At 39.9% G+C, this 26,045-nt stretch overlaps 1 protein-coding gene across 1 annotated transcript in view; it reads right to left on the bottom strand.

Moving 5' to 3' along the window:
• FTSH11 (FTSH protease 11) overlaps positions 1-26,045 on the bottom strand; it is a 310,557-nt gene that overhangs the window by 173,536 nt on the left and 110,976 nt on the right. Inside the window, exons 5-6 of the mRNA XM_089436336.1 lie at positions 20,360-20,410; positions 16,540-16,601 (exon numbers count right to left, since the gene is read on the bottom strand). Coding sequence (XP_089292462.1) covers positions 16,540-16,601; positions 20,360-20,410 — 113 coding nt within the window. The remainder of the gene's footprint in view (positions 1-16,539; positions 16,602-20,359; positions 20,411-26,045) is intronic.

Here is a 26,045-nt window from a genome sequence, read left to right on the forward strand (position 1 = left end):
CATTCGAAGTAGTGAAGCAAAGTATGGAAGGACGCTATGAATGAAGAATACGAGTCAATTATGAAGAATGATGTCTGGGATGTGTTCCCTAGACCCTAGGACAAATCAGTTGTCACTTCTAAGTGGCTCTACAAAATCAAGCATGGAGCTGATGGAAGTGCAGAAAAGTTCAAGGCCCACTTTATTGCTTGAGGCTTCTCTCAAAAGGAAGGTGTACATTACGATGAGATATTTGCACCTATTGCCCGATACACCACCATCCGCTCGATCATAGCCCTTGCTGCCTAGCAACGATGGAACCTACATCAAATGGATGTCAAGACCGTCTTCTTGCATGGTTCAATCAAAGAGGAATTCTATGTGAAACAACCCAAGGGGATTCACTACAAGTGAAGTTGGTCCAAACCTTTACTTTAAGGTTGAAAATGATAAACCTCTCATTTTGGTACTTTATGCAAATGACCTCTTTTTGACAGGTGCAGACCCTCTCATTCACAAATGTAAGAGGGAGTTGGATTTTGAATTTGAGATGAAGGATCTAGGACCGATGCACTATTTCCTAGGGTTGGAGGTCTGGCAAAAGCCAGGTGAAATTTTCCTCTCTCAAGTAAAATATGTTGTGAAGATATTGGAAAGATTTGGGATGGTGGATTGCAAGCTTGTGGCTACTCCGATGGAACTTAACTTTAAGAAGTTATGTGGTAGTACTGCTGGACCTGAATTGGGAAATGCTTCTGAGTATCGTCAACTCATAGGAGCATTGATGTTCTTGGTGAACTCCAATCCAGACATATGTTTTGTAGTTAACACATTAAGCCAATACATGGTTGAGCCTCATCATATGCATTGGATTACTGCCAAGAATCTTCTGAGATATCTTCAGGGCACAATCACTCATGAATTGAGATACACAGCCGGAAATGTGAGGCTGCATGGTTACTTTGATGCTAATTGGGCTGGCAGTGTGGTGGATCGCAAGACCACTTCTGGATGTTGCTTTTCTTTGGGTTCTATTTTGAAATACTAGATGAGCAGGAAGCAGAAATCTATTGCCTTGAGCACCGCCAAGGCCGAATGCATAGCTACTAGTATGGCCTCTTGTGAAGCTATCTGGTTGAGGAAGCTCTTCAGTGAGCTATTTGGACATGTGCTGGTTACCACCGTGATCTTCTGCGACAACCAAAGTGGGATCCAATTATCAGAGAATCTCGTGTTTCATGATCGCTCCAAGCATATAGATATTAAGTACCACTTTATCCGAGATATGGTACAACGAGGAGCAATAAGGCTCCATCACATTAGGACTAAAGAGAAGGTCGTCGATATTCTGACAAAGCCCCTAGGGAAGGTCAAATTCTTGGCCTTCCAAGAACGACTTGGAGTCGTGGAGAGACCCTCTTATGAGGGTCCTATATGAGATGGAGCTCCGGTGGGGCTTGGGGTACTTCTTGGAGTGGTGAGTGGTTCAGTGTTCCCCTAGTGGTTTGTTGTGTACAGGGCAATGTTTTACAACTCGGACTCGGACTCGGACTCGGCCGAGGATCGACTCTGACTCGGACTCGGACTCGGACTCGGCCGAGGATCGACTCTGACTCGGACTCGGACTCGGTAATGACTCGGCCGGCTCGATTTCAATGACTCGGTCGTTGTAAAAAACACATTAAATATTTATTTTTTTTATAAAAAAACATAATTTTAAATATTTTAAACATAATTTTAAAGATTTTCATTCAAGTTTCCAAACACACAACATTATAATATACATGGAAGACAACCATTCAATTCCATATTAAGAGGTGAGTCACATAAATGAACATTTCACACGGTTATATCCAGTAGATAGAAGGTTCAAAAATCAAATGCTGAATCAGGTTTCCCTAAAGCTGCCTGAATTAGTTTGCTGAAAGACTTTAAAGAGCCATGCACTTGAGTATTTGACTAGCATTTAATCTTTGCCTTGTGTCAGACAGTTAATTTTGATTGTGTCAGACAATTAACTTTGATTCCTTTAATCTTCAATTTGTTATAGAGTCCACAGACTAGTATGACCAAGAGTGCCAGCTTTACATCCTGGAAATTAATAAGTTTGCGTGTTTTTCATTTTACCCAACAGATCATATCTGAAGGTTGTGCAAAAATGTTTGCAAGGATACCGTCAAATACTGATTGTGGTATAGGCATCTATGGTGAATGAGGATACCATGAGATAGTGGTAAGCAAGAGGTCACTGGGCAAGCAAAAAAATGTGAATGGCAAACTAACAGGAAAGATTGGAACCTTAAACAACAAGAAATGAAGCACAATGTAGCAAAAGAGTGCATAGAGTGTGTAAGATTGCATCACATTGGCTATTTGAGTGTGATTTTCTTTTGATGTGCAACCCCACTGATGCATCCAAGTGAAAATTTGCTTGACCCCTACTTACCTTTACCAAATATCAGCAAAAACATGAATTTTTTTTATTAAAATCGCTGCCCAGCCGTCCTTTCCATGACTCGGCCGAGTCAATACCGACCCGGCCGGGTTGACCGAGTCAGCAATGACTCGGCCGAGTCATTGGATGACTCGGCCGAGTCATTGCTGACTCGGTCAGCCGAGCCGGGTCATGGGCCGGGTCAAGCTGTGGGCTAATGAAACGGTCCGAAACGGCCGTTTCCGTTTCAACCCGCCCGTTTTGTAAAACAATGGTACAGGGTGAGTGGTTCATCCTTCCGCTAAGATACCCCTTGGCAACAGGTGAGCAAGAGGAGTTGTTCATCCTTCTCTTGCCGAGGCATCCTACCCATGTAGTCTGGGACTCATGGGAAGTACCTCTCATTTGGCAAGTGAGTAGGGAAATGAGGATAGGGACCACAGTACTACTGATGGACACATCGTGTACTATCGTACTCCCTATGCTAGGATGTCTGATATTGATCTCGGATCAATGGGAACCGACTTCGGGTCAGTAAGAGTGGTATCAGACACTCTCTTTTGATTGGGACTGACTTCGGGTCAATAGAGAATGGTATGATACATTCTCGATCACTTATTCTTCTTCATAGTTCAGCAGAGCAGAGCAAAGCAATGTAGAGCAGTGCATGGATGGCAGAGATGGTACATATTGGCAAATGGATTAGCAGGTGGAGTTCTCCCTAGTTGAGAGGGAGTGTTAAAATTGGCAACTACGGCCAAACTCCACATGGGTCATCTTATTTATGACCACTGATATTTTTATTAGATTCCTCTCTCAGAGAGGTGTAGGATTGATCTAAAGATCATCCAATTCTGGCATGTACAAATCGAGATATGAATTTATTTATATTATGGACAAATTGTCAAGGTCGGCCAACAAGCAAAACAAGCACACAAGCCCCCAATTCATCCTCAACGTTGCATATGAAAAGGACCTCAAGTCATTTTCACCATCATCTCATCACACATATCTCTCTCTCCTCTTGTGATTGGGCACACTATCCGAGGCAATCTTCTCTCTCTCCACACGTGTGAACTAGGGTTTCTGTTTGCTGCGTTGACCAGCATTGACCAAGCTGTTGGGATGTTGTTTGACTGTGTTGACTTGATGCATTAACCTATTTTGTCTTTAGTTTGGGTGAGGAATCTGTATCTAAGCAGGCTGCAATTCTGGGCACAAAAATCGAGGAGTTTTGACGAGCGTTGACTGTGGTTAGCGCTGACTGTAGGTTGACTGTTTAACCAGACTTTGACTGGGCATAATTCTACTGTTTTGAGGGTTATTTCATCTCGCTGTTTGGAGGCCGAAGTTGACCAAATCTTTGAGGTCCAAATATGCCCTGTTGACCAATGTTGACTTTTTTGGTTAGGGCTCTTTTGTTGCTGTTATAAATTATCAGAATTTGTAAATTGTACTATCTCTCTCTGCTGAACAATTGAAGACTAAAAGAAGATTTGATCAAGGATTTCCCCACATTGGGGTTTGTCCCTGGCTAGTGCCATGTCTTATGTCCTCTTGTCTTGGCTTGTCTTCTACTGTTTATGTTTATGTTCTATCAGCGTTTTACTTACATGATTATGTGATTGCTAAACTGAAATTGATATTGGGCTCATAAGGAAATTGAAGTAAAATACCATTGTTGCCTTAAATTAACAGAAAGAGGAGCTGATCTGGAGAGACGTTCTGGCGAAGGATTTTTGGCACATCTTTTAAGGTTTTTTGGCTTATTTTGGAAATGTTTTTTTGTAGCTTATTTTGGAAAGATTTTGGCACACTTTTTGAAGAGCTTTGGTCCTGGTCAGAAGGTTGATTGTAGACCAATTCTTGAGAGCCGAATTATGTCATTTTTGAAGGTGGAATTCCAGATCTGCGTAGAGGTTTGAATTTCAATGTGGAAGGTCAAGTTTCAGGGTTGTCTTGGGAGCAGTGGCATGTTCCTATTGAGGTCGAGTTCTGCTAATAAGGAGGTCAAGTTCAAAGATCATTTGTTGAGGAAAGTGTTGGAGAATGTAACTAGATTTAGTCTCCATAATGACATTTGCAATCATGACTTTGTATAAAGAAAAAGATTTTTTATTTGTTGAAGCATGGGTTTCATGCTTAGGTCTAGGTCAAAGCATGTTCTTCATGCTCCTAGGGTTTTTTAAGTCAAAGAAGAACATTTGTCATGTATTATAGTCCCATTTACACTCTTTGTAACAAAATAAAATTATTATTTTGAGTCAAGAAGAGTCAGTTTATCCTCCAAGACCAAGTCAGTCCTGCCATCACAAGTCGGCTTTGTTGGGCACCTTTTCACTCTCTTGGATGACTAAATATATAAGAAACCCCATCCTCATATGAGATATCTCCAACAAGTTTGATATCTGCAATGGACTAGAAGAAAAGAAGAGAGAAGGAGAAGGAAGAAGGAAAAACTTTTAGACGAAGAAGAAAATCCAATTTTTTGAATTGCTTTTGCTCACACATGCAAGGAATCTAGGTTTCTCATTGAATTGCAAGGCCAAGACAGCAGGACCGAATTGTAGACCTGAGATAGAGGGCCAAGACTTTGACTTGGAACAGAGTTTCTGGATTTTGACTATCTTTGATTTGATAAACTTTGACTCAATCAAGAAGGGTTTTTGGAGGGCTGACTTGGTGCTTGGAGGAGATTTGGCCTTTGGGTCTTGGAGGTCTCAATTTGATCTAATTCTATAAGAAGAGAAGAATCATCTTTTGGTTTCCCCTTGGAGGGGTTTGGCCCTGGCTTGGAACCTCTATATTGTGTTCTTTGTGTTCTTGTGATCTTCATGTATTTTATGTTTGATAATTGCTTGACTAAGATACCGGATTCATTACCCAGGTCTCACGTGTCCCGAATCGAATGAATCGAATGTGATTCGGTGGGACACGTCTCCTCTGGGTCGTGCCCCATAGGGACATGAACGTGTCTCGATTCCAGGACATGTGTCACGTGTTTTACACCTCTGCACGGCCATAAAAGGGCGATTTGGCCCATTCTAACTTCACCAAAGTCATTCTCTCTTGTTGTGGGTTTGTTGTGAGTGTGTGAGAGGGAAGAGCAAAGGGTGTGGGAACATTTTGGAGATGATTCAAGCCAAGTACGTGCATTTTCTCTCTATTTTATTTGCATTTTTATTTCAGCAGTTTGCATGTGCATTTGTTTTACAAATTTGTGCATTTTTTCTTTATCTTTTTCTCGCATTCATGGCTCAATCAAGGGCAGCAGGGAAGGGGCAAAGGAAGGGGAAGAATATTCCCATTGGAGATGCCCCTCATTTTCCAATTTCATCAGGGTCTGCAAGTGTTCCCTCTATTGCAAGTGGGGTTGTGTTAAATTTGGACAACTAGGTCCAAACTCCATGTTCTGATGCTCAGATTAAGAGGCTAATATTTTTGTTGGATTCCTCTTTCTGAGAGGTGTAAAATCCATATAAAAATAGTCTTAATCCGATGAGCAGAACTTATATTTTGAATTTATTATTCTTAATAAATTATATGTGCAAAGGTCAGCCAGTTTTGTAATGTAGGCTCACATGCCCAACAGATGTGTCACACACCCTCATTGATGGATATATATATACAGGAAAAGTTGGAGAGAATTTGATCACACAAAAACAACTCACATCTTCCTCTCTCATCCTAAAAAGTACGAGCTACCTGGAGGACGAATTTCAGCCACACGTGGGAAGGACGAAGAGGATTTTTCTGCTGCTAGGGTTTCTGCTGCTAGGGTTTCGCAGAAGTTTGACCAGCGTTGACTTTGGTCAACGCTTGGTCCAAACAAGCTGAAAACTTGTGGGAGGTTCGATTTTTGAAGGCCATACTACCTGGCACAAAAATCGAGGTCAAAGGGTTGACCGTTTTGCTGCTGCGTTGACTTTTAGCTTGCTGCCCCTGCGTTGACTTTTCAGGACAACGTTGACTTTTGTAGAACTGACTTGGGTTGACTCATCCACTGGTTGGAGGGTTGTTGTGACACATGCTGGGCTGGCTGACCAAAGGAGACTTTGCTGGTTGAAGCATCCTGTTGACCGCCGAAACAAACACATACATTTTTCTTGTTTCTGATTTGTCTTCTGTAAGATCTGCTTATATGTTCTATCTGCATTTTGCTTATCTACTTGTATGATTGCTGTGAGAAAAGTGAAATTGCTCTTAGCATAGAACATCTACAAAACTTTACATGGTATCGGAGCTGAGGTGAAGACAAACTCTATCTATAGCAATCATCATCGAAGGAAATGGATTCCTCTAAGCTTGAATTCAGGGAGAATGACAAGCTGACTGGAAGTGATGACTTCCATGCCTGGAAGATGTTATTAGATCTCAAATTAGAAGATCATGATCTCCTAGATCATGTGACAGGGAAGATTCAAGAACCTCCATCAAATGCCTCTGCTGCTGTTAAACACAAGTATAAGAAGGGAGAAATCAGAGCAAAACTGCTGATCAGGGAATCCATAAATAAGAGTCTGGTTGCCTACATATCTGAACTAGGCACATCCAAGGAGATGTATGACAAACTGATACTTATGTTCCGAGTAAACAATGTGAACCAAGTGCTATTCCTCAAGAACAAGTTGAAGAATATGAAGAAGGGCCGAGACGAGTCTATTCAAACTTTCTTTATGAAGTTGACCGAAACCAGGAATAATCTGCTAGCTATTGGGGAGACAATAGTTGATCGTGAGATGGTTCTCACCGCACTTGGAGGACTTCCATATGAATGGAAAGTATTCACAACTACCATTCTCAACAATAATACCATCCCTAACTTTGATGAGCTTCTGTCTAGATGTATGCAAGAAGAAACAAGGATGAAGGAATTTGATAATGAAAGAAATGCTGCCTATGTTGCTCATTCCCGAAAGAAGAACTCTGGTGGTTCCAAGGACAAAGGAAGGACTAAGACTCAAAAGAAGAAGGGTAAATGTTTCACCTGCCATAGGACTGGACACTATGCTAGAGAATGCCCCTTCCAGAAGAATTCTCCCGATAGTGACGACAACAACAACAACCGAAGGAATGGGAATCAAAGAAATGACAAATCCAAAGGAAAGAGGAAGGCTCACTTTGAAGGAAACCATCCACCTTCTAAAAGGACCAGAAATACCAGGTATGAGGAGTCTAATGTTGTTGATAAAAGAAATGAGTATATTCTAATATCTGCTCTCTCAGCTGCATCTCCGCCCGACACTATGGATGTCTGGCTAATCGATAGTGGTGCCTCAAGACACATCACCGGATTCAAGGAAGCACTTTCTGATATGGTTGAAAGGGATACTAATCTAGAAATTACCCTTGGGGATAATGCCACTTATCCTGTGAAAGGGACCGGGACTGTGACCCTCCACTTGTCTCAAGGACAAGTCCTCCATCTACAAGATGTACTCTATGTACCCAAATTGAAGAAGAACCTTGTGTCTGTATCTGCCATGGAAGACAAAGGATTCAATGTAACTTTCTCTGATGGAAAGGTACTCATGTGGAAGAAGAGCTTCAAGGAAGCTATCTCAATTGGTTTTAGAGTTGGTACACTCTACCAGGTTGGAGGGAGTCCGTTAGGAGCTATGACTTGTGATACTATCCGTCAAACCGAACTATGGCACCGAAGATTTGGACAACTTCATTACAAGGCTCTTCCCGAAGCAAGGAAGGTGGTGACAGGGATGCCTGATTTTGGAAATAATCATAAAGGTGTATGTAAGGGCTGTGCTGAAGGAAAACATACAAGGGGACCTTTCCCCTCAAGTGTCACAAAGACATCTGAGATATTGCAACTGGTCCATTCTGATCTTTCCGGTATGTTTCCTGTAACATCCCTGGGGGGATGTTCTTACTATATGACATTTACCGATGACTTCTCTCGCAAAACCTGGATATACTTCTTGAAGAAGAAGGATGAGGCTTTCATGTGGTTCCGTACCTTCAAAGCCTTGGTGGAAAATATGACCGGAAAGAAGATCAAGATTTTGAGGACTGACAATGACACTGAATATGAGTCAAATGAGTTCAAAGACTTTTGCAGAGAAGCTGGCATTAAGAGGGAGACTACCACTGCATATACTCCTGAGCAGAATGGTGTTGCTGAACGCAAGAATAGGACTATTGTGGAAGCTGCCCGTGCCATGCTATGTGACCAGGGTCTTCCAAAGTTTCTGTGGGGAGAAGCTGCAAATACTGCTGTGTACATTCAAAACCGATGCCCTCATTCCGCTTTGGACTCCAAAACTCCCGAAGAGGTTTTCTCTGGTAAGAAACCTGATGTCTCACATTTTAGAATTTTTGGATGTCCTGTCTATTTTCATGTGCCGAAAGAAAAGAGAAGTAAGTTGGATGCTACTGGGAAGAAAGGAATGTTTGTGGGCTACAGTGAGACTTCTAAGGCATATAGAGTCTATGTACCTGGTCAAAGGGAAGTAGAGATAAGCCATGATGTCACTTTTGACGAAGATGCTTCCCTGAAGAAAGTAGTAGATCTTCCTAGATCTGAAGAAAACCATGAAGAAAGACCTGGAAATCTGGAAGAACCCCAGGATGAGACTATGCCTGATGTTGAAGAGCCAATGGACCCTATTGATCCTTCCCCTTCTCTAGGAAAGAGGCCATCATGGCTCAGGGACACCCTCGAAGATGCTGAGGGTCATGCTGCCCCAAGGGGAACATTCCGAGAAAGCAAGAAGCCGTGTAGATACCAAGGGTATCTAGCTGCCATGAGTACTATTATACAATCTGAACCTGGATCTTTTGAAGAAGCCATCAAGCATCAAGTCTGGAAGGATGCTATGCATGAAGAATATGAGGCTATTATGAAGAATGATGTCTGGGATGTGGTCCCGAGACCGAAGGACAAATCTGTTGTCACCGCTAAATGGCTCTACAAGATTAAACATGGATCTGATGGGAGTGCTGAAAAGTTTAAGGCAAGATTTGTTGCCCGTGGCTTCTCTCAAAAGGAAGGAATTGACTATGACGATATATTTGCACCTGTGGCTCGATATACCACCATCCGATCCATCATAGCCCTTGCTGCTACGCAAGGATGGAGTCTTCATCAGATGGATGTCAAGACTGCTTTTCTGCATGGTGCAATAAAGGAAGAGGTGTATGTAGAACAACCTCTGGGATTTGAAGTTCAAGATCGAGACACTTATGTCTGCAGGTTGAAGAAAGCCCTCTATGGGTTAAAGCAAGCACCCAGAGCTTGGTATGAGAGGATGGATAGTTACTTGATGAAGCTGGGCTTCACTCGAAGCAATGCTGATCCAAACCTTTACTTTAAGGTTGAGGAAGGAAAGCCTCTCATTCTAGTGCTGTATGTGGACGACCTCTTCCTGACAGGTGATGACCCTCTCATTCATCAATGTAAGAGGGAGCTTGCTGCTGAGTTCGAGATGAAAGACCTAGGACTGATGCACTATTTCCTAGGCCTGGAGGTCTGGCAGAGACCTGGAGAGATTTTCCTTTCTCAAGGAAAGTATATTGTGAAGCTTCTGGAAAGATTTGGGATGGTGGACTGTAAGTCCGTGTCGACACCAATGGAACTCAACTTTAAGAAGTTGAGTGGCAGCGCTGCAGGGCCTATCTTGGCCAATCCTACTGAGTATCGTCAACTCATAGGAGCTTTGATGTTCTTAGTGAACACCCGTCCGGACATATGTTTTGCAGTGAATACTTTGAGTCAACAGATGGTTGAGCCTCATCATTTTCACTGGGTTGGTGCCAAGAATCTTTTGAGATATCTTCGGGGCACGATAAACCATGGGCTGAGATACACTGCCGGGAGTGTGATACTCCGGGGATATACTGATGCCGATTGGGCTGGCAGTGTGGTGGATCGTAAGAGCACATCTGGATGCTGTTTCAATCTTGGGTCTGCTTCGATCTCATGGATGAGCAGGAAGCAGAAGTCGATGGCTTTGAGCACCGCGGAGGCCGAATACTTTGCTGCTAGTATGGCCTGTTGTGAAGCAGTTTGGTTGAGGAAGCTCTTTAGTGAGCTGTTCCAACATGTGCTAGATACCACTGTAATACTCTGTGATAATCAGAGTGGGATTCGTATGACTGAGAATCCTGTGTTCCACGACCGATCCAAGCATATTGATATCAGGTACCACTTTATCCGGGATATGGTACAGCGAGGCGCCGTAAGGCTCGATCATATAGGAACTGATGAGCAGGTCGGGGATATTCTCACTAAGCCCCTGGGGAAGGTCAAGTTCCTAACCTTCCGTGAGAGTCTTGGTGTCGTGGAAAGACCCTATGATGTGGGTCCTGTTGGACAATGAGCTCTGGGAGCTCTGGGGGGCTTTGGGGATAGCTTCTTGGAGCTATAAGCACTCATAATGCTTCTGCCCCACCCTTGTGATTATTGAGCTGGTTCGCCACTCATTTAATCTGTGCCCCATATGCATCCTACCCATTGAGTTCAGGGCTCATGGGAAGTACCTCTCATTTGGCCAATGAGGTGTGGAAAAGCTAGAGACTATTAGCAAAGACTGATGGACGCATCAGAGATTGCCGTACTCTCTATCTAGGATGGCATGGTCCAACCACTTGATCTGGGATCAAGATTTGTGAGGTCTGGGACCTCTGGACTGATTATGTCAGTCGGGGAATGATGTCTTTGTGACTGACCCACTTCTGTTCTGAAATAAAGAAGCCAGCAAAGCAAGTTTCGGCGGGATGACTCACGATGTTAATTGCACTAATAGATGGAGTTCTCCCTAGTTGAGAGGGAGTGTTAAATTTGGACAACTAGGTCCAAACTCCATGTTCTGATGCTCAGATTAAGAGGCTAATATTTTTGTTGGATTCCTCTTTCTGAGAGGTGTAAAATCCATATAAAAATAGTCTTAATCCGATGAGCAGAACTTATATTTTGAATTTATTATTCTTAATAAATTATATGTGCAAAGGTCAGCCAGTTTTGTAATGTAGGCTCACATGCCCAACAGATGTGTCACACACCCTCATTGATGGATATATATATATACAGGAAAAGTTGGAGAGAATTTGATCACACAAAAACAACTCACATCTTCCTCTCTCATCCTAAAAAGTACGAGCTACCTGGAGGACGAATTTCAGCCACACGTGGGAAGGACGAAGAGGATTTTTCTGCTGCTAGGGTTTCGCAGAAGTTTGACCAGCGTTGACTTTGGTCAACGCTTGGTCCAAACAAGCTGAAAACTTGTGGGAGGTTCGATTTTTGAAGGCCATACTACCTGGCACAAAAATCGAGGTCAAAGGGTTGACCGTTTTGCTGCTGCGTTGACTTTTAGCTTGCTGCCCCTGCGTTGACTTTTCAGGACAGCGTTGACTTTTGTAGAACTGACTTGGGTTGACTCATCTACTGGTTGGAGGGTTGTTGTGACACATGCTGGGCTGGCTGACCAAAGGAGACTTTGCTGGTTGAAGCATCCTGTTGACCGCCGAAACAAACACATACATTTTTCTTGTTTCTGATTTGTCTTCTGTAAGATCTGCTTATATGTTCTATCTGCATTTTGCTTATCTACTTGTATGATTGCTGTGAGAAAAGTGAAATTGCTCTTAGCATAGAACATCTACAAAACTTTACAGGTTGCAACAGCAACTTCAAATGTTGAGGGAAGACAGCAGCCTCAAGATAACAAATATCGCTTGTGGAAATATGTCACAAGAGAGCAAGGGCCAGGCAGCAAGTTGAAGGGAGGAGGCAATGTTGCCTGGAAATGCAACTATTGCAAAACTCATTTCATGAGCACATATTTCCATGTGAGAGCTCATTTGTTGGCTTTAACAAGTTGTGGAATTGCAACATGTACACAGGTGTCTTTAGCTAAGAAGAAGGAAATGGAAAAAGATGCCAACATTGGTATGGCAAACGTGGCTGCAACATCTAAAAAAACAAGAATGAAGACCCCCTTCCATTCTTGAGGAAAAGCAGCAACAAATTTCCATTTGACAGTTTTGGTGGGGGACAAGCAACAAAAAGAAAGGCAATGGCACTTGGTTCAATGGACAAGATTTTTCAGAAAGAGAAACGAAAAGAGCTTGATCTCACCATTGCATTTTTTTCTATCAGAACTTCATATCCTTTAATGTTGTACGCTCACCTTTATTTATTGATATTTGTCAAGCTCTAACTCAAGGGGCTCCATCAAGATATGTGCCTCCTAGGTCAGAGAAGCTTAGAACCACATTGTTGACGAAGGCAAAGAAAGAGGTTGACAAAATGCTTGAGCCTATTAAATCAGCATGGCCAACATCTGTTGTTAGCATTGTTTCTGATGGATGGACAGATTCAGCATGGCACCCACTCATCAACTTCATGGTGTCTTCCTTGAATGGTCCAATTTTCTTGAAATCAGTGGATGCACTTGGACAATACAAGGATGAACAATATATGGGTGAATTGTTTATTAAAGTTATTGAAGATGTTGGTGTTGATTCTTGTGTGCAAATCATTACAGATAATGCACCTGTTTGCAAGGTTGCTGGCATGATTGTGGAAGCTAAATATCCACAAGTATTTTGTAGTGTTGCGAAAATCGCGATCTTTTCGCTGAAACGATTAAATCGTCCAATTAAATCAATGATTTTTTCATTTTGAAAAAATCACAATTTAATCCTGATTTTTTGGGAACAAAATCTTGTTTTTTTAATTTTTATTTTTTTAATTTTTCTGATTTTTACTGATTTTTTCTGATTTTTATGAATTTTTCTGATTTTAGACCCTCGTTGATTTAATCCCAATAGCGATTTTCACAACATTGGTATTTTGGACACCTTGCATTGTCCATTCTTTGAATTTAGCACTTAAATCTATTGCTTCTGATGTACTTTGGATTGGAAGCATTATTGAGGATGCACAGCATATCCGCAACTTTGTACAAAATCATACAAATGCCCTCACTATCTACAAGGAGTATACCCAATCTATCATTGTTCAAGATTGCGGATACAGAGCTTGCCTCTTCATTCATCATGTTGAAGAGGATGAGGGAGGTCAAGACCGCTCTTGGGGCCATGGTTATTTCAAAGTTTTGGTCTTTTTGGAGAAAGGCAAATCAAGCAGCCTCAAAAAGAGTGAAGGACATAGTGTTAGATGATGCTTGGTGGGAGAGGGTAGATCTACTTATTCAGATCATGGACCCTATCATTTCTCTGCTTTGATTTGCAGATACAGACCAACCCATCCTAAGAGAGGTTTATGAGGGATGGGATTCCATGATTGAGTCTATGAGGAGCATTATTTTATAGAGCGAATGCCCCGAGTATGAGACATCATCAAAAGCCTTCTTCACCACCATACAAGATATTCTTGTCAGCAGATGGGACAAGAATTGCACACCTTTACATTGTTTGGCTCACTCATTGAACCCAAAAATGCTACAGCCATAAGTGGTTGAATGGTGGACCTGCCTGCATATTCCCTCCTCAAATGGATGGGGAAATTTCACAGGGGAGGAAAGTTGCATTGAGGCGGATTTTTCACGATAGAGCATCCCTTGATGAGGTGGAGGATGCCTTTACAGATTTTTCCACTGGCACTGGTCGATTTGCAGGATATGATGTGATTAGAGACAGGGGGGCTAAGAAGCCCTATTCTTGGTGGGCAACTCATGGGGCAACAAGCCCTCCTCTACAGCAGTTAGCCATGAGGCTCCTTTCTCAGGTGACTTCATCCTCTTGTTGCAAGAGGAATTGGAGCACATATGGGAATTTGTATAGTGTCAAGAAGAGCATGCTTGAGCAGTCCAGGGCAGAGATAATGGTGTACGTGCACAACAACCTTCGTCTTATTTACAAGCAGAGGGATAAGTGGTTGAAGGGAAAGACAGAGATGTGGGATGTCTTTCCTGATGATATGGGTTTGGATAGCAGTGTTGAGTTGGCATTGGCCAACATGGATCTTAATGAGCCAGTGTTATAGCCTGTCACTTTTGATGATGGTGACATTGTAGAGGGGTCATCCTCCACACCAGCAGATGTAGAGATGACATTGGATACAAAGGAGGAGGATGCAGCAGAAGAGAGAAGTGGTGACCATGATGATGAGTACAGTGATGCTGATTTTGATATGAGGATTGATGACTCATGAGATACTTAGTGCCTTCAGGCTTGTAGTTGTTTTGTATTTGCTATTTCTATTTTCCATTGGCATTGCTACTACTTATGTAACATTGTACACATTTTGATTTTGATGCCTTAATGAGAAAACTACAGTATCTTGTCTTTCTCCTATTGGATGATTGATGAATATGTATTATGATTTATCATTTATGTCACAATTGTATTTGTATGCATAATGTTACTTTGTAAAACTTACATCTAGATGAAGATCTGAATGAATTTGTATCATGAATGAGAATTTGTGTAAGAAATATCTAATTTAATATATATATATATATATATATAACATGTCCTAACATGTCCTGTTCCAGGGGGTCAATGTTTCCTTGTCCGACACTTGAATCCCCATGTCCTTCGTGTCACGTGTCCCCGTGTCAGGTGACTTAGTTGCTTGATGAAGAACAAATAATAAAGTAATAAGAGGCCAACTAATATCACAAGTAATTATCAAGTTAGGAGAATCAACTATAATCTGCAAATATCTTGATTTTCCAATAGGAAGTTTTGTTGCTAAGAAGGTCGTGTTTAGGAATCTGAGTGCTAGTGTGAAGGACAGAGGAGAAGCTACCAGGAGGGCACACTTTCTTTGACTAATATTGACTCTTGTACAACCTTTGATAAATCAGGGAGTTGGTGCTTCCTTTCAGTTGGTGTTGATAAACCAGGGACTTGGTGCTTCCTTTCAGTTGGTGCTGAAAAACCAGGAAGTTGGTGCTTCCTTTCAGTTAGTGCTAATAAATTTGAATGTACTTTATATATATATATATATTAAGAAAAGCATTATGTGGTTTTCTCCCGCTTTGTGCTTCCACGTAAAAATCTCTGTGCTCAATATATTTATGTGCTTTGTTTTATATTTGTGGATGCATTTACAATTTTTTGAAGTTGAAATTATAAATACTGATTCACCAACCCCCACTCCCCCTCCTCCCATCAGTATTGCTGAATATTCCAACAAGAGTTGATGGTTTCAGTTTGACAGCAGAATTATGAGTGTCTCTTTTTTATATCTTTCGAATTTGAATGTAATGTCATACATATCAGAATTTATCATGTACAGGGTAGCAAGGGAAAATAGGATCTAGGATAGATCCACACAAGTGGAACCTGCAACAGTGAAATTCTACAGCCATCTGGAGTTTTATTTTGTATGATAATTTGAATACTCTCTCTTAATACAAATTGTTAACTAATAAACTATAATAACAACAACAACAACAACAACAACAAAAGAAAATTCATGTCCCTCTTTCCACCATCAGCTACCACCCCAATGTTGCAGACAAAATTTGAAACAGAAAAAAGGCACCAGTTATTGTTAGACAATCACCTAAAAATATGCCAGCTTGTCACAGACCTAATTTCCAAACAGGGAAAAGGGTATTTTGATCACAATATGGAATCCACCAATTGATAGTTACTAATTGAACATCGACAGTGCCATGACAACACAAATTAAGTACCCCAATTCCAAAGGTGATTTCAATGAATAACACTTTAATCAACTAAGTTGGAACCAAACTTAACAGGTCATTTTAATAAAGTCTACCTTTATCCTTATTAATAGTCGGTTGTAACAGGAAAACACCTAAGTTGGAACCAAGTCCAACCGGGTAGCAATTTTATAAGGCTAATATTAGCCTTATTAATATTAAGTTGTGAAAGGAAAAAAATAAAACACACAACAGAAATTTCTAATGTTATTGCCTCTATCCACAGTTCTACCAATTCTCTTGTAAACCTTTTCAGCTACTTCCTCCTGATATAAACATGCTGACCTGTTTCAAGCTTAACAATTTCATAACCTTCCCCTGTGTTATCCAAATCCTCTCTATAATTATAATTTGATTCCACAATTCCAAAAACTCAACATGAGAAAAGACACTTTATCCTTGAACCATGAAAATAAGTCTTGCTTTTGCTAACATTATACTCATTAAACAGAATGATCAACTTACATCTCTTCAAATTCAGAACCAGCACGATAGAAAAAAGGAACCCCAGCTTCTCCAGCAATTGCCTGCACATGTATTGTATTAAATTATTAGGCAGCACAATATATCGGAAATAAACAAACCACAATCATTTTATTCATATGCATAATGACAGATATGCTAAATTAACAATCAACGTGACCAAATCACAAGCCACAACACCAAAAAACTAATACAGAGCCAGCTTATGTTGGTGATATAAAAGATCTATGGCAGATGGAGAAATAAAAGTAATATTCCAGCATTGGTTTTTGCTCAAAAATAAGGTGGATATCAAGGAATGCAACTTCAAAAGACAAGAAGTTATGACAGAGGGTAAAATATTGGAAATACTTAATTATAGAAAAATGCAACTACTACATAACTACTAAGTATAGTCAAAACCAGACTGCAATGGCGTAGTTAAAAATTATGAGATAATTATACTATACCTCTATGATATTCAATTCTAAGGATTGTTATTACAGAAACTGGGGCACCATGAGAGAAAATAAACCTTTTTTATCAATAAGTTACTGCTGTTTCCATGCTAATTACTCTAGAGTTTCATTCAACTAGTTTACTCCAAGCTCATGAGACATGCCAAGACCAGAAGTGCGTAGACCTAAGTAGGGTGTCTTCAAACGTGTCTTTCTATTGTTTTCCTCAGTAAGATCTGCAAGGAGTAAAACCTCTTGACTGGTAAAATATTGCATACACAGCTAGAATATACAGTGTTCCACGGGGACGTGTCCCCCAGGGTCGGGTGCGCGCACCCCTTGCACCCCACACACCCGGGACAAGGGGACGTCTGGGGAAACGTTTCCCCGCATCCCCCTTTTGGGGAGACGCGGGGAGACGCAGAGGGGGACGTTTCCCTGGTGTGGGGGACAGACTCCCCAAAAGGGAGACGCTTGGACGTCCCCCCTCAAAATGGTCTATGCACCCCCCTTAAGGCTTAAATTTGCTTGTAAACAATGATTTATGACGGGGAAAACCTAGTGTTTGACCATATTTCCCTACTAATGCTATGCAATTCATGGTAATGTTAAGATGTTAAATTCTTAAAGTAAAAGTGACATTCTCCTTTATCTTCATTTTCATCCTTTTACTTAAATTCTTAAAGTAAAAGTGACATTCTCCTTTATCTTTCATTTTCATCCTTTTACTTAAATTTTTAACATTACCATGAAATGACTTAGGATGTTTGAGAGTGGTTCCAACCTCATTGGATTTCATATGGAGAAAGTAGAATTTTAGATCTCACTCAAAATCCAATAGACTTGACAGTTTTTCAGGAATTCAGGATTTGATGGATAGCAGTGTTTCCATTGCATTTTGTCAATGTACAAGGGTATGGAATTAGTCTTTAATCAAGAGCACCAAGCCCTCTATGTTTTTTAGAGTGACTTTTAGACTCGTCACTCCATCGTTTTTTACTTTTAGTTATATCAATTTAATAGTTCAGTCTTTAGATTTCAGTATCTATTATAGTCTGTTTCAGTGTTGCACGAAGTGCCCCCCCCCCCACGGTTCCAAGCCCCGAAGCGCGTCCCGTACGAAAGCGCCTAGGAAGCTTGGCCGGAAGCGGCGCTTCCGAATTCGGAAGCGCTGCTTCGGCATTTTTAGACACTTCCTGGAAATTTGGAAGCGTTGTATGGAAGCGTCGCTTCCGAAGCGCCGAAGCGCGCTTCGTACGGCGCTTCGGGCATCGGAAGCGTGGCGCTTCGGAGGAGGAAGCGTACGCTTCCCGTACGCTTCCCGACGCTTCCGTACGCTTCCAGAAAAGCTTCCGGAAAAGCGTTTAGAAAATCATTTTTTTTCAATTTTTTTTTTTAATTTTAGGTGAGTTTGCTTGTTGGGGGTGGGTCCACCTTGGGTTAGGGTGACGAATGAAGGCAAAAAAAATATAAATATAGCAGATGCTCCCTCATGGTAATGTTAAATTCTTAAAGTAAAAGTGACATTCTCCTTTATTTTTCATTTTCATCATTTTACTTAAATTTTTAACATTACCATGAAATGACTCAGGATGTTTGAGAGTGGTTCCAACCTCATTGGACTTCATATGGAGAAAATAGAACTTCATATCCTATTCAAAATTCAGCAGACTTAACAGTTTTCAGGAATTCAGGATCAATGGGATTGTGGCATTTCATGAAATTATATCAAGTATGAAGTTATGCGATTAGCATTTAATCAAGAGCACCAAGCCCTATATGTACCCTAGTGTTGGTGGTGTTATTGTTGAACTCCTTTGTCACGCGGCACGCCCTTAGCAAAAAATTACCTTTCAATCAAGTCAAAATCATCGATCAAGCATGTTAAGCTTTTTCTACCATATTTTAAGTCTTGAATTAGGTAGTTTGATCAAAATTGGGCAATGTTGACTAATATCCCTAGACAATCGAGGTAGAGGCAAAGGCTAGACAAAAGGAGAAGAATCTAGATTCTAGATGGTTGATGCATCTAAATGGTTGATGCTCGAATAATTAATCAAAAATATGCATGTTTTCATGTCTTCTACAATTAATTTGGTATTTGGGATGTTTGTTTTGAGTATAAATGCAAAAAAATATAAATATATATATATATAGCAGACGCTTCCGCGGACGCTTCGCTTCCTAGATTTTTGGAAAATGACGCTTCGGCGTCCCCGCTTCCAAAAAACGCTTCCGCTTCGCTTCCGCTTCGTGCAACATTGGTCTGTTTTGCTTAGTACTAATTAGATTCTAGAATGATAAATGAGGAATTTTAATTTTAAATCAATTTAGAATCTAGAATGATGAATTTAATTTTTAAAATAATGTAGATTCTAGAATGGTGAATAATGAATAATGAATATGGATCAGAGTATTTCAATATTGAATTTTGTGGTTTATGAATGAATCATGTATGTATTAGTAAGAATGACGAGTATGGATCAATGTATTTCATTATTGAATTCAATTATGTATGTATCATTCTATTTATGCTTTCATTATTGAATATGAATTTGAAATATATATATATATATATATATATATATATATATATTAAAAAGGAAAAAATTATATACCCCGATGTCCCCCCGTCCCCCCCTAAATTTCAATAAAATTTGAGGGTACTCCCACACGTCCCCCTTGTGCGTCTCTCTGCACCCGCGTCTCCCCGTCCCAGAGTCTTGGTGGAACATTGAGAATATAATGCTCATTAACATTCAAATTATAAGGGCATTTCGAAAAAATGCAGCAAGAGATGATGACATCACTACTGTAAAAAGCTTCAACAGCTGCAGGATATGCAGTTCAATACAACATGTACTTAGAAATTCGAAAAGAAATAGATTTTTGTTGTACTTCACATTTTATGGATAAAGTTATACTACAAAGTATCATTTGCTATGATTGTCATGTTTCATCTTGTCAAGGAGGTGGCCACTCTCTTACCAACCTGCAAATACCATTCCTACCAACAACTTGGTTTGTTTTCCAATTCCTGCATACTCATCCTAAGTTTGAATGTAAAGCTCCTTGGACTTTCTGCTTTCAATTCCCTCTTTTGGACCTTCTAAGCATGAGTCAGCATTTACATATAATCATTCTTCAATAATGAAGTAAATTGTATCATTCAGCATTGGGAAGCATACTTCTGTGGTTACAGCAGAAGATAAGCCTTTCCTAGGCACCACAAAAAAGAGCGTAGCACAGAGTACCTTAAAATTTTAGTTGTAACTACACAAAAAGGAAAAAATGTTCCACTATGGAGCAGACCAGGGGCTTGCAACAAACATACTTATACTAAAAAAATTAAAAGCTCTACTCACCTTGGCCAGAAGCGTCTTTCCTGTTCCAGGAGCACCAGTCAACAGAATTCCCTGCAGCAAAATTGTATTCTTGAGTGAAGAAAAGAAGGAAAAAAAAATGCAATGCAATTGTTTAAAGGGTAGAAGAAGGCAATCTACAGTATGCTTAATTTGCCAAGTATTCATGATAGTGTATGTCGACATACAATACAGGACTGAGCGACCTTACCTCTATTTCTCTGCCTTTGACTGTTGATAATGAGTGGATGTCCTAGGGCTCAGGAGTAACAATCTAGGGTCATCTCATAGTGTTAGTAACTAGATTAATAATATTATTAATCTATTTCCTAGCACATACCCAATGTGCATTCACTAGGAAAGTGAGCACCTAGAAAGGCAGACCCTCCTCAAGGAGGCTGCCATTCATGTTCCTAGGAAGACACACATACTAATAGCACCATTGTGCAGGGACTGAAGCTAATTTGCATTATCTGAATTCGAACCATGTAACCAAAGCCATACACTCTCAATTTTTTGGAGAAAAGTCTAAAACTACTTCAATCAAGTGTCAAAAATTCAATAATCTCAAAAAATTCCATTGCTACTGAAGTGACCGTAGGCATAATAAATAAACAATTTGTTATAGAATCTTCAATATGTCTAAAACAGGAATCATCTTCCATGGAATCTTTCTATATCAACAAAGCATGTTCGGCAGAATCTATAATATTTACAAATAAGTCCTTTATCAATAGTTCTATAAATGCAGGTTGAGAATTTCAACAAGAAACAGTTCATACTATATAGTTCAAAAAATTGTTATTCATCAAGTGTCGTAAAATTTTAACCGCATGTCCCAACTCTACTCACTTGTTTCACATTCTTGTATATCTTGGTTGAATATGTGATGAATGCACACCAACCTTCTTAGCAACTGAACTTTAGATTACCAGTTTCCAATGAAATTGTGGCCATCATATTGCTTCACAATGAAGTTAAAAATGACAAAGAACCAAAAACCTAGTATTTGCTAATCTGCCTGCCTGATGGAATCACCCACAGAAACAAACCCTACAAACATACCTGGATAACTGGTTATTCCTGACATTCAAATGCTTATATACATCGCAAGGTCAAAAAGCACAATTAAATTGAAATTGAAATTTTATTAGTGTCCACAAATGATTAACCGTTGAGTCTCAAATCAACTCCAACTTAAAAACAATAACCAGTATACCAAATTTTCTGACAAAATGGTCAGCTTAACACTGAATAAACAAACTTACACCAGTTCTATACTTAACATACCATAACCAAAACTAATGCATAGTAAGAAATAGCTTATAACATTGATCACAATAATAAATACATCAAAAACAAAAAACATAAATGGGAATTAATTAGCAATCAATCAAGTACATAACTAAACATGCTAAAACCATAGTAAAACAGGTTATTAGAATATGCTACCATGAGAAGCTGAAAAGAATAGTGGAAGATAACTTATGAATGGGAAGAAATGTTAATTTTTCAGTGTTCCGTGATTAGCACAATCACATACACAAATTCTTTTTCAACTATCAATCACTTTATCCAATAAATTCAATCTTGCAACGACAGTAAGCAATTATATATAAAACAGTAATCCAAATGCACAATAGAAGACAGCCAAGAACAAGATCAAGAGAGATACAAGATTTGGTCAAAGACCACGGAAAAACCCCACAAGGAGGAAAACCCTTTCCAAATTCACCTTCTATTAGATTGTCATCAAATGTTCAGCAGAGAGATACAATGTTCCAATTCATCATCAAAGAGTCAAAGGTCAACATCTTTGACTATCCAAACCAACCAATCAATATTCAGTCAAAGATGAGCCAACAAGTCAAATCTGGTCTAAAGTCAAAGTCTGCAATTCTGGTCAAAGTCAACAGCAGCAGCAGCCCTAATCAGTCAACGGTCAACAGTCCTCCAAAAGCTTCAGTTAACCTGCCAAAAGATGTGGCCTCCTTTCTCCAGTCAAAATCAGTCAAAACAGTCAAAATTCTGCCCATACAAATTCGTTCAAAGTCAACCTTTGACCTGCGCAAACCCTACCTGCAGGACTGCATTAACTCTGGTCAAACTGCTCATTAAAATTTGGTCAACCTTCCAGTCAAATCAGCCTCCCAAATAGATCAGAAATTTGCTCAAACAAGGTCAAAATCTCCTCGGTCAACGCTGGTCAAACAGTCCCAAACAGACGTCAAACTCGGTCAACAGAGACTCTCCTCTTCGGACGTGTGAGCTCGGACTCTGCAATTTCAGACTTGTACGAACCAATCAGATCAAGGGAGAGAAGATCTGATGTGATGATGTTTGCCAAGTGATGTGACATAATGTGTATTTATATGTGGTGGAGACCCAATTTTTCTTTTAGGCTGACATGTACTTTTGTGCACATTTGGGTTTCACATCAAAAATAATATTTTTCCTTGACCAAATTAAATTCTTCCAAGGGCTAGTAGGGGCTTCTCTGGATGAGGAAGGATTCCCAATGGAGGGAATTTCTCCCTGAGCTGCCAAATTTTAACCACTGTTTTAAAAAAAGGCTGAGTCGGCTCAGATTTGTCCGAGCTGACCAAGCCATATCCCTGGTCAGTCCTGGTCGGCAGAAAAACCGGTCTAATGACCGGTTCGGTGACAAACCGGCCGGCTCAACCGAGTCTGAGTTAAACCGGCCGAACCAGCCAGTGACGGCCAAAGCTTCTAGTAGGAACTTGACATAGAGTGATTTGTGTTGAAAATTTGGCTTGCTAGTTTTGCTATTTGAAGGATATAGCAAGAAGAGAATTGGGGAAAAAAATATTTTGATGTCATTCAACAACCAAAAATGGTTGAAGGGATCGTAGATTTCAGTAGGCATACATGAATTAAGGCAGTGCACACTGTTTTGTTTCTTCTATCAGCCCATCAGTTGTACCTATACCTTGCACAGCCAATTCTTGGCGACCTCTTTGATAATGGGAAATTACTGCACTGCTGCACAGGTTCTTTAACATGTCTTGACCCTTACTGTATTCATCTTTGCAGCCAGCTACACTCATGTAACGCTGCTATTTCATATGAGTTGGTTTTCCTGGGGGAGTGCTCTTTAAACTGTGGCTTCTCTACCAGTAGCCAGTAGTACTGGTGACTAGTGATGTTTTAAAGTTTACTTTTGTTGACGAGGCCATTTAGAGCCTCCTTGGTTATGTGTTTTTGTTTTGATCTCTATATCATGTATGATGTATGTATTGGACAGTGCATTGGGTGCCATTTTGATATAATGGATATATTCATGAGCCTACTTTGATCATATGTTGTCTTCTCTCTATATTCTAATGCTTTGTGTTTGGAAACATGAATGAAAATCTTTAAAATTATGTTTTCTCATAAAAAAATAAATATTTAATGTATTTTTACAACGAGCAAGTCATTAAAATCAAACCAGTTGGAGTTTTAAAACATTGATTTTAACAAGAAACCCCATCATCAAAAGAGAAAATAATGTTTTCTTAGAAAACAAGTACAAAATAGAGAAGCACAATGGTAGTCTTATAATAATAGTGTCTAACATACTCTTTCCATGACTATCTATACTTGTAGCCAACAGGTTGTTCTATAAACTCAACTTTGATCATAAGCCCCTTATGTTCATATATGCCCATTATGCCCCCTAAATTATTAATATTGCATTATTGGCCCAATGTTCATGGGCATTGATTAAAATCCAACATGTTCACACCCAACACTATCCAACCCTACACTGCTTCTCTCACCTAGGTCAACTTGTTTGATCACAACTGGTGCATGTTAACTACTAGAGTTGGTGGTCGTCAACTGGTCCTTGGTAGAATCTTCCCTACCTCACTATGGTTTTTGATGCTTGCATTCTAATAACTCAACCTGACATATCTAGACCTACCTCAATTTCTCCAAAGTCAACCTTTCCACTAGCAAAACGTAACATCTTGCTTCTAGCACTAGTAGGTCAACATGTATCACGTACAATCTTTCGTAACCTTCCCTAATAAAAGCAAGTCTTTCACCCCAAGTTTATATGTATTTATCAAGCCACCCACCCATATCGAACTATTGTGCAAACCCAAGTAGAACATATATTTTTCCCTATCAATTGCTTGGTTCAAAGGTACCTTAGTTTGCAATAAACAATTCCCCTCTTTTTCCATGAACAAGGTCACTCGTGTGTTCAACTACATGTTACAAACCTCTTGTAGTTCATTTTATATACTAATTTTGCTTCTATCTAAGTCTCTTCAAATGTGCGTAGTATATCCACTATGGTTTGTAAGGGTTGTCAATAATCATTAAAAATGTCCACCATGTATTTGTCTAGTTTTACCTTGTGTAATTTACAACGAAGCATCAACAAATGAAACACTCAGTTTTAGATATCTTGACAGTCGTTTGTATGTTGGAATAATTGGTATAATTTGTACATGTGACCATGGTCCATTAATATATATCATTATGTGCTTGGAATACTAGCTAAGGCCACATTTTATTTCATTTAATGCATATTAGGTTTATGTCTAAGGCCAACTTAATCAAACTTGATATGTACGAACAACAACCCGTTTAGGGTGTGTTCCTATGTTTTGTGGCCCAAAACTCCCTCCTAGAGCATGTGGCATGTTGCCTCAAAATATAGCAAGTCTTGTGAGGGGAGCTCACAAGGAAAAAACTAGACCAAGGGACAACAATATGACGTGTGGCCCACTATCACCACAGCCACTACCTCTTGCTCTTTTGTGGACTTTCACCACCAGGGAAGCTTCACTTTAGTAGGTGATGTAGATAGGTATGCTAAATGTAAGGGATAAGGTCACAAGCAAGGCATATGAAGGAAAACACTACCTAAGAAGAAGGCTTAGCAAGCACAATAGGGCAATTTGCATACACCAACATGCCTTATTAGGGCACAACATGATCTAGGGCTTGATAAATAGCAAGCCAAAAGAACTCTCCTATAATCACAAGGCCAAGTAAAGGCTTCTAAACAATGAATACCTTAAATTTATGGAACCAGAAGCCTAGGGCAAACTAGGGTTTTTTCCCAAGGCAAAAATCTACCTAGGGAAAGAAAAATCTAGCCTTAAAACGGATGGATTGTCCACTCAAAAGGAGATTACTTTGAGCCAATCAACTTTCCTTCCAATGTTGAATCATCCCTCAAGTCAACAAGTTGTGCCCTAGTTGAAAATGGTGCCTCAGCCTAGCTGGTGGCTTATCCTTGAGGGGTCGAATATCATATTTAGAGAGATAAAATGAAGTTTAAGTGAAGTTTTGTAAGTGATGACAATGTAACCAAGGCCAGTGCCTAGTCCTTGGAATGATGGAGTCTATGGGATTGAAAAGTTGTGAAATCTTGAGAAGGAGTAAAGGAATAAGGAAACCTTATGTCTCAAAACCCTAACTATCACCTTTGTGAGGAAGCAAAATCAATTGGGAGAGCTAGTTTAAAGATTCACAAATGGAATTTCCATTCACATTCTATAAGTGAGTAATGCATACAATGATATCATCTAGATTCCATAAACTATCACTTTTATGAGGAAGCAAAATCAATTGGTAGAGCTAGTTTAAAGATTCACCAATGGAATTGTCGTTCACATTCTATAAGTGAGTAATGCATACAATGATATCATCTAGATTCCATACAATC

This window comes from Pinus tabuliformis, chromosome 5_2, assembly GCF_031772625.1.
Source record: "Pinus tabuliformis cultivar Carrire ecotype Pingquan chromosome 5_2, CPIR1, whole genome shotgun sequence".
Taxonomy (NCBI): domain Eukaryota; kingdom Viridiplantae; phylum Streptophyta; class Pinopsida; order Pinales; family Pinaceae; genus Pinus; species Pinus tabuliformis.